Source organism: Anomaloglossus baeobatrachus, chromosome 2, assembly GCF_048569485.1.
Source record: "Anomaloglossus baeobatrachus isolate aAnoBae1 chromosome 2, aAnoBae1.hap1, whole genome shotgun sequence".
Lineage (NCBI taxonomy): Eukaryota > Metazoa > Chordata > Amphibia > Anura > Aromobatidae > Anomaloglossus > Anomaloglossus baeobatrachus.
In genome coordinates, this window is record NC_134354.1 from 795,955,557 (window position 1) to 795,965,764 (window position 10,208).

The 10,208-nt window shown below is 49.4% G+C and overlaps 1 protein-coding gene across 1 annotated transcript; it reads right to left on the reverse strand.

Annotated features, from left to right (window-relative positions):
• LOC142290113 (olfactory receptor 52E4-like) lies at positions 1-960 on the reverse strand. The gene has a single exon (XM_075334046.1). It carries the CDS (start codon positions 958-960, stop codon positions 1-3), a length of 960 nt encoding a protein of 319 aa, XP_075190161.1.
• Between the last annotated feature and the right edge of the window lie 9,248 nt (positions 961-10,208).

Genomic DNA, 10,208 nt, shown 5'->3' on the forward strand with positions numbered 1-10,208 from the left:
TTATGTCAGGCTTTGTCTAGTCCCAATACAGAACATGGCCACCACCCGGTGTCTGATCTCTTTTGTCTTTACTCCGTAGATTATTGGATTCATCATAGGTGGAACAAGGACATAGAGATTGGCCACCAAGATGTGAACATTTAAAGGAACAGACTTATGGCCAACTCTATGAGCAATGAATGAAAAGAAGGCCGGAGAGTAGAAGAGGATGATGACACAGACATGAGACACGCACGTATTGAAGGCCTTGAGACGAGCTTCTGAGGATGGAAGTCTGAGAACTGCCCGGATTATCTCAATATAAGACAAGACAATAAGAGTGATGTCTACACCAGTGGCACAAGCCGCTATGATGAGCCCATACACCACATTCACCAGTATATCGGCAGTGGCCAGCCGTGCCATGGACATGTGCTCACAGTACGTGTGCTCTATCACATTACTGTATTGGTAGGGCAGTCTGTCAAGCAGGAAAACAAAAGGAGTGACCATTAACACACTGCGGGCTAGGGCGAAGGCCAATGACTTCATAATGAACCAGTTCGTAAGATTCATTGTGTATGTCAAAGGGTGGCAAATAGCATAGTATCGATCATAAGCCATGGTCAACAGAATAGCCGACTCCGTGCCAAAACTGAAGTGAATAAAGAATGTCTGGATGAGGCAACCATTAAAGGAGATCTTCTGACAATTGGCCCAGAAGATGCAGAGAGTCTTGGGTAAGGTGGTGGAGCTCAGGAGGATGTCACAGGCGGCCAGCATCACCAGGAACAGGTACATGGGCTGATGGAGTGCCTTTCTGGTTGAGATGACCATTAACAATATGGTGTTTCCAACCAAACCCATAATATACATGATAGAGAATGGGATGGAGAGCAGGAGATGAAAATCTTCCAGACCAGGAAATCCTATCAAGAGGAAGTAGTCCGGGTGAAAGCTGGTCACGTTGGATAATTCCATGAAGCACAGGAGACCTGCTGGGGCAAATAGACACCAGTGAATCTACTCGTGAAGTGCTACCATATATACAATATGGCCAAGTGTATGTGTGTCCCCCACATTATTCAGGTCAGGAGTTTCAGCCACATTCAATGCAAACAGGTCCATAAAATCCAACACACAGTCATGTAATCACATAAGATAGACACTGGTAGGGATATGGGTCATATTAATGTGCTCAGTTACCGAACACTTGGCCCCATCATAGCACAAGTCACTTCTGATCTGCAAGTGTATTGTAAAGATGAATTCTCCTAGATTAATGCTTCTTGCAATTCAATTATGACTCAATGCAGTTTCTTAGATAAAGAACATAGTACAGATTGACACCAGACCACATCCTTCACCAGTTATATCACCAGGTGCCCAGGTCTGTCTGGAGCATTGTACGAAGCTCAAGGGGGTATAAAAGATAGGGTTAGGCAAAGAACAGCTGACTAGATGAAAATGCAGGACGCATTAGAAAGATTAATCCTGCCCATCAGGGCCAGCATAGCAAGAAGCTCCGGTAGATATTCAGGCTGATTATAACACCATTGTCTTATGTGTAGGTGTAGAGTGTAGCCGGACAGTAGTCATGGGCGAGGGTTTGACTCCCAACACGCTACATGGAAGTCATGGTCCTGACTGGGTGTGTGGACTTGTGTCGTGTGAGTTGTACCTCTCAACAGGCCGCATGATGCTGTCGCCTTCGACTGGCACGGATCAGATAACCATTCAGACTAACTCGAAGACCACCAGTCCATTATAGCCAAGAACTGTTTACCTAGCAGATCTTCAGAAACAACTTTACATGTTAGATAATGGGCACGTAACTTCAAAACAGTTCCCGTTCTTCAGCACATATTCAGACACAGTTCTGGTTGTCACTGGGTTGTTCCTGTCCTTTCTGGTCCTGTGAGATTAAGCACAACCCAGTTCAGTCCGTGATAGTTTGTTTTACATTTCTGCTGCTTAACGTCTCTTCTCCTTGTACAGTATGGGATACCACTAAGGCAAGAATAGAGCCTCATGTTCCCAGATGCTTTCATGTTCACATCTCTTCTCCTCATAGATGTGGGGGATAGGAGATGGGCCATAGTATCAGTGAAGAGCCTTTTGCTTGCAGACGCTAGAGGAGGTCCCACTTGGAAAACCCGACTTCAATCCCGTAGTCTGTCCTGGCCTGTTACCTCTTAGGCTTGAGGCATTATTGCTAATGTCCTGTCTTCTGGACTTTTGCTGTATGGAGCCACCTCATTGGGCAATCGGTCTCCAGCATGGATGGTGTCTCTTGGTCTATGTCTCAGTCAACACTCTTGGATCACGCTATCTCACTTTGTTGTTTGCCATGAGTCACCCGCTGCATGTTGACGACCTCCCAGGCCATAGGTCTGCTCTAGTCATAAACAATGCTCTATCTAAAGTCATACAGGAAACTGTCCCTTACCTTAGAGATTAACTCCTCCCATTGTGGCCTAGTCCCAACACTTAATTAGTGCTTTCTCTACAGTCATTATACAGCCATTATGCAGGTATTACTGTCCATTATACCTATGAAAAGTGCAATACATTATTTACAAAGACGCAGGACACAATTCACATGACAATACAATTGTGAGGTTGGTGGCACCCAGGAGGACCACGATGGCAGGACCACCTCCTTCATAGGCTGCTGATGATATTTTCTGATACGTTGTGTGTTTTTATAGTATTTATCATTATCCTTTTAGTAATGTGCATTATTTCATGTGAGTGTGACTTTTTCTTGCGCATTTTAATCCATTGTAAAACAACAAGACGCAAACAATGTAGGTCCATTTATTGGTGGAAAAAGCTTTTTGATCCTTTATTTAGTAAACAGCATTAAAAAAACAGAGAGAACACAAAGCAAACTGCAGGTATAACTGAGCAACATGTATAAGTGCTGATAATGTGAAGTGGAAGTAAGGAGTGATAGCAGATAAGCCATGAAGTGGTAGACTACGCAAAAAGCCTTAGGGGCACTTTGCACACTACGACATGGCAGGTGCAATGTCGGTGGGGTCATGTCGAAAGTGACGCACTTCCTGCGTCGCTCTCGACATCGTAGTGTGGAAAGGCTCGATGATACGATTAACGAGCACAAAAGCGTCGTAATCGTATCATCGGTGTAGCGTCGGCGAAAACCATAATTACCTTGCTGCGACGGTCCGATGTTGTTCCTCGTTCCTGCGGCAGCACACATCGCTGTGTGTGAAGTCGCAGGAGCAAGGAACATCTCCTACTGGCGTCATCGCGGCTCCTGTCGGCTATGTGCAAGGAAGAAGGTGGGCGGGATGTTTACGTCCCGCTCATCTCCGCCCCTCCGCTTCTATTGGCCGCCTGCCGTGTGACATTGCTATGACGCCGCACGGCCCACCCCCTTAATAAAGAGGTGGGTCGCCGGCCAGAGCGACGTCGCAGGGCAAGGTGAGTGCATGTGAAGCTGGCGTAGGGATAATTTTCGCTACGCCAGCTATCACCACATATCGCTGCTGCGACGGGGGCGGGGACTATCGCACTCGGCATCGCAGCATCAGCTTGCGATGTCGTAGTGTGCAAAGTACCCCTTAGGCCGGCTTTGCACACTACGACATCGCAGGTGCGATGTCGGTGGGGTCAAATCGAAAGTGACGCACATCCGGCATCACTTGCGATGTTGTAGTGTGTAAAACCTTTTTGATACGATGAACGAGCGCAAAAGCGTCATTATCGTATCATCGGTGTAGTCTCCGACATTTCCATAATGCCAATGCAGCGACAGGTACGATGCTGTTCCTCGTTCCTGCGGCAGCGCACATCGCTGTGTGAGAAGCCGCAGGAGCGAGGAACATCTCCTACCTGCGTCCCGGCTGCTATGAGAAGGAAGGAGGTGGGCGGGATGTTTACATCCTGCTCATCTCCGCCCCTCCGTTGCTATTGGCCACTTGCCGTGTGACGTCGCTGTGACCTTAGGAAGGAGGCGGGTCGCCGGCCAGAGCGACGTCGCAGGACAGGTGAGTGCATGTGAAGCTGCCGTAGCGATAATGTTCGCAACAGCAGCTATCACAAGATATCGCACGTACGACGGGGCCCGGGACTATCGCACTCGACATCGCAGCATCGGCATGCGATGTCGTAATGTGCAAAGCCCGCCTTAGATCAGTATGCACAATGTCAGATGTTTCCTCATATGTCATCACTACACACAAGCCTTAGGCGTGCTTTGCACACTACGATATCGCAGGTGCGATGTCGGTGGGGTCAAAATGAAAGTGACGCACATCCGGCATCGCATGCGACATCGCAGTGTGTAAAGCCTAGATGATACGATTAACGAGCGCAAAAGCATCGTAATCGTATCATCGGTGCAGCGTCTGTGTAATCCATAATTACGCTGACGCGATGGTCCGATGTTGTTCCTCGCTCCTGCGGCAGCACACATCGCTGTGTGTGAAGCCGCAGGAGCAAAGAACATCTCCTATCGGCGTCACCGCGGCTTCCGTAAGATATGCAGAAGGAAGGAGGTGGGCGGGATGTTTATATCCTGCTCATCTCCGCCCCTCCGCCGCTATTGGCCGCGTGACGTCGCTATGACGCTGCACGACCCGCCCCCTTAGGAAGGAGGTGGGTCGCCGGCCAGAGCGACGGTCGCGGGGCGGGTGAGTGCGTGTGAAGCTGGCGTAGCGATAATTTTCGCTACGCCAGCTATCACACGATATTGTACCTGCGACGGGGGCGGGGACTATCTCGTGCGACATCGCAGCATCGGCTTGCGATGTCGCAACGTGCAAAGCCCGCCTTAGGGCAGCATGCACAATGTCAGACGTTTCCTTGCACCTCATCACTGCACAGAAGCCTGAGATCAGCATGCCCAATGTCAGATGTTTCCTGGCACCTCATCACTGCACACAAGCCTTAGGGCAGCATGCACAATGTCAGATGTTTCCTGGCACATCATCACTGCACACAAGCCTTAGATCAGCATGCACAATGTCAGATGTTTCCTGGCAGCTCATCACTGCACACAAGCCTAGATCAGCATGCACAATGTCAGATGTTTCCTGGCAGCTCTTCACTGCACACAAGCCTAGATCAGCATGCACAATGTCAGACGTTTCCTTGCACCTCATCACTGCACACTAGCCTAGATCAGCATGCACAATGTCAGATGTTTCCTGGCACCTCATCACTGCACACAAGCCTTAGGGCAGCATGCACAATGTCAGATGTTTCCTGGCACCTCATCACTGCACACAAGCCTTAGGGCAGCATGCACAATGTCAGATGTTTCCTGGCACCTCATCACTGCACACAAGCCTTAGGGCAGCATGCACAATGTCAGATGTTTCCTGGCACATCATCACTGCACACAAGCCTTAGATCAGCATGCACAATGTCAGATGTTTCCTGGCAGCTCATCACTGCACACAAGCCTAGATCAGCATGCACAATGTCAGATGTTTCCTGGCAGCTCATCACTGCACACAAGCCTAGATCAGCATGCACAATGCCAGATGTTTCCTCCTATGTCATCACTGCACACAAGCCTTAGATCAGCATGCACAATGTCAGATGTTTCCTGGCAGCTCATCACTGCACACAAGCCTAGATCAGCATGCACAATGTCAGATGTTTCCTGGCAGCTCATCACTGCACACAAGCCTAGATCAGCATGCACAATGTCAGACGTTTCCTGGCACATTATCACTGTACACAAGTGTGCCGCCCCTGCAGCGGTCGAACCACTTGGATCCAGGGTTTGCTGTGGCTTAAGGGTCTCTGGACCCGGGGGCTTGCGGCCACTTCAAATGCAAAGGGGGTATTTACAGGGGATAAGAGTTTGTGACGCCACCCGTGGTTCGCGGTAAGGGAGTACCGCCGCTGCCGATGGGAGTACCCGGGGGAGATGGAGTGGGGCAGCCAGTTGACGTTCCCTCCACGGGTAGGGGAGGCCCCGGCACTCTGGATGGTGGAGTGCAGGGGATTGTGGTGCGGATTGGAAGCAGGGGAGGGCAGCGTACTCACTCAGGCAGTGTTGGTAGTGATGCGACAGCAAAGCAGACTCTGACACAAAGGTAAACCAAGTCTCTGGGTGCCGCTGCCACTTCAGGGGAACTCGTCTGGGACTCCGCTCCCTTTGGTATTGCTGATGATCTGTACCTTGCCTCCATGCACTGTATTTTAGTGTTCGTTGTGACCCCTCGGCTTGAAGCTGTCGGGGTCCCGCTCCCTATAGTTATATAGAGGAGCTCTGCTCTCGATGGCTAACACTTGGGATCTCAGTGGGCCGCATAAGCTGGAAAGCCCTATCCCCCTATTTGTGTTGATGCCTTTGATCTCTGAGCTCTTGGGGAAAGTTCATAAAGAGACTATCCTCCACAGGTGAATTATCAGGTTGCGTGAAGCTACTCCCTGATCTAGGGTCCAGTACCCCATCATGCTCGGTACCGGTTTGGTTTACTCCAGTGCCAACCGTTCCCCAAAACTAAGCCTGGCACCTTTTTCCAATACCCTGCAACCGGGTCTCCTTCGGTAACAGACCACCGTGTGCGACCTAGCAAAAAGTCCCCAGGGAGCTCCAACTCCCTCTAGCTCCTCACTCTCTGGGAGCTACTTCTGTTCTCCAGGGAGCTGCTACTCCCAGCTCCTCACTCTTTGGGAGCTACTGCTGTTCTCACTAAGCTTTGCTCTCCACTTCCTCTCTGTGACTTCATCCTTCCCACCAGTCTGCCTGACCCCTAGGCGAGTGGCCATTTTCCAGCTAGACCCCCCATTGGTGTGCCTGACAGGGTGTGGTGTGAGGTGTGACTAGGATTTGCATGCTGATGGAGCAATACCAAATGTTAGGATCCCAGAACCATGGGGGGTTGAGTCCTGCACCAGAAGTGAAAGGGGGTACAGTACCATGTGACACCCTGACTAGTTCAGGGGCGTCACACAAGCCTTAGATCAACATGCACAATGTCAGATGTTTCCTGGCACATTATCACTGCACACAAGCCTTAGATCAGCATGCACAATGCCAAACGTTTCTTGGTACATCATCACTGCACATGCGACACCCCACGGAGCTCAAGATAGGAGCTTAAATCCATACCTCATATACCCATCACCAGGCCAGTGGTTTGTAGAAAGCGTGGCCTGACCTGGTTCCATGGCCCCGTGATGCACAGTTAAGAGAGGCTAGCAAGGACTGTACCTGGAGAGGTCGTCACCGGTTACAGTGGTGACTGGGGTCCCGGCCTCCTCCGCTGTGAACCCATCCTCCGATCTTTCCTCCTCCAGGAGTGGAACGGATTATGTTGACTATGCCACCTGTGGTGTGTGGCCAAGGATAAGGCCGCTGCTGCATGGCACCTCACCGGGGGAGATGTTGGGGTGCAGCCGGGATGATATCACTCCCCACAGGCGGAGCGGCCCCTTGGAGGGAGAACAGGGAACTGGGAATCGCCAGATCACAAGGTGACGACAGAGTCAGAGTCACTGGGTTGCGGGTTTCAGATCTTGTTTACTCACAGTTCTTTAATTACTGCAATGACTCTGGTCATTCTCAGGCAGGACAGAGGTCAAAGTGTTAGGGTGAACTATTAATCAGAGATCACTTGTTGCCCACTGCCTGGCCTAATTGGTGTGGATCGAGTGCATGCTTGAAAAATGAGATCAGACACAGTCGGATATTCATCTTTCCTCGACAAAAGGCAGCCCAGGCTCTGCCTGATTTATTCAAGGGCATGCCTTTATATAACCTAGGAAAGGGGCATGGTCGGCTCTACAGTGAGCATACTTGGATGTGTCCATTGGTCAGTGGGTTGAACAATGTGTTAGTCCATGAGCTGATTGGTGGGCGTCATCGTAGGCGGGTCAATGACGTCATTGGATAGATCCATGGTGATGGTGATGGGAGGGATGTCATCTGGTGGATCAATTCTGATGATAGGGCCTGTGATGTCATCGGGGGCCATCTTGGGTTCCTTTGTAAACTGACTGGCTTATGTATAGAGAATTGATTTCATTGAACATACTTCCCACAGTGCTCTATGTTCAGAGGTTAATTATGCAAATCAAAAAAAGTCTGTGGAGTCTCAACACAGAAACTAGCCAGATACTCCTCCGGGAAGGACCCAGCCAAGGAGTGGCTCTTTTTAGGAGACCACCATAACCACCATATTAAGTGGCCCTTTTAGTCAATATCCAACTCTGACAAGTTTAAAGATATGACAAGGGAAATACCAAGGCCAGGTATCCATCCACAGACAGCTGTTTCGGGGTATTGCCCCTCATCAGTGTGGAGTAGGATTCTAGCTAGGTGGTAGCAATGCCTATTAGACCAGCAAGACAAAACAATCACTGATCTCGAGGAGACCAGCCAGAGAAAACACTGCCGGCAGCCAGCAAAGCCGCTCAAAACAGTGAAATCCTAGGTGCATTGCCCCCTGGGAATTATGCAAATCAAAAAAGTCCGTGGAGCCTCTGTTAGGGGTCTCAACACAGAAACTAGCCAGATATTCCTGTGGGAAGGAACCAGCCAAGAAGTGTTTTCTCTGGCTGGTCTCCTCGAGATCAGTGATTGTTTTGTCTCAGAGGTTAATTAAGTATTTCATCTTATGGCTCTCCTCAACAGTCCCCCCTAAATACTTTATTAACCTTCTGACCCTACCGTGGTCCTCTAACACATCAGTGCTTTAACTGCAACTTTTTTCGTTTTGCTATCCGCTATACAAGCAATGCTAAGCCTTTGCCCCCACTGGTACAGACTGTTGATCAGAGAATTGATCACATCCCGCACACACAGTTCATAGAGGCATAGTTAACGTCCCAGTCCTTAGAACAGACTATTTAATGCTGAGGAGCTCACCCAGATTTTGAGATTAATTGATTAGAAAGAGTAAGGCAATTGTAAGAATAAGCTTCTTACCGTTATGCTGCAGCTTTTAGCATTACTGTTTCTGAAAGACTGATTCTCAGTCAACATCTGAGTGCTGTCTGTGTCTTCTAGACTTTTCTACCTGAATACACCTGAGTGTATCACAACTCTAATGGATCTCTTCTTGTCTCGGGTCCATAATCTATCACCAGGAGGCCTTTAACAAGATTTCCCTTACACCTGGATCCGATTACCTTCTGTAACACAGATTAGCACTTTTACGGCTTCAAATACCAACAAATAAGATAATACCAGTTACCTACAGGTGTATGTTATCCTTAAAAAGTCACTTAAACCCTTAAAATAATTAGTTGGTTCAGGTCAGATAATGTTTTTCACACCATGAGCCATAATTTGTGTAATATTCCTGTATCCAGTTCCCTTATCATTGTTATTTCCCATGTATCATCCCCAATCTAGAAATTCTCCATAAGGTTCTATGTGAGATAATCCAGTACTATGTGTGTTGTGATCCTCATTCTACTGGTACGATGGACTCTTTACAGCGGCTGCTGTCTCCAGATGGGTTTTCCCCTCAAGCCTCATGGAAGTCGCTGTGGTTGGGATAAGCTGGATCGGCCCATCTGATTCTGACTCATGGCTCATTCTGACTTGTCTTTTTAGGATCGCCCGGTCTCCTGGCTTGAGACCACGTGCTCCTAACACTGATTTAGGATCTGGAATTGGAGGATACACATGTTTAACACACTATACAGGCAGTTGTATCCGGCTCGTACATCACTGGTCAGGATATCACACTGTATCTGAAGTATCTGTGAGAAATATAATCACATTATAGGTGCTAAACCAAAAATATCTTATATAAAGATCTACCGTATTTTTCGGACCATAAGACGCACTTTTTTTCCCCCAAATGTTGGGGGAAAGTTGGGGATGCGTCTTATGGTCTGACTGTGGCTGCGGGGAATGAGGGTGCTGCGGTGGAGCGGGTCATCGGGGGCACGAGCAGGCTACTATAGCAGCCTGCCGTGACCACATGTGCCCGCTCATTACATATGCACGCCCATCCTCCCGCCCATTTCTCAGCGCAGAAGCCGGCGCTGACAGGTGGGCGGGAGGACGAGCGGAGACGCGCGCATAGTAAAGAGCCGGTCCACATGATCACCCCTGGCAATTACAGCCTGGAGTGATCATGTGCGGCTGTATTCACTGCCCCCCGCGCGTCATCATCAGCGCGGGGTGCAGTGAATCAGTACACTCACCCGTCCCCGTGTGTGGAGCCGTTCCCCCGCAGCACGCGATGTCTTCCTGTCTGTGCCGGTCACCTGATCTGTGACGGTCA

What these genes read in the sequence shown, in the direction of transcription:
- LOC142290113 (XM_075334046.1), bottom strand. Translation starts at nt 960, where the DNA reads ATGGAATTATCCAACGTGACCAGCTTTCACCCGGACTACTTCCTCTTG.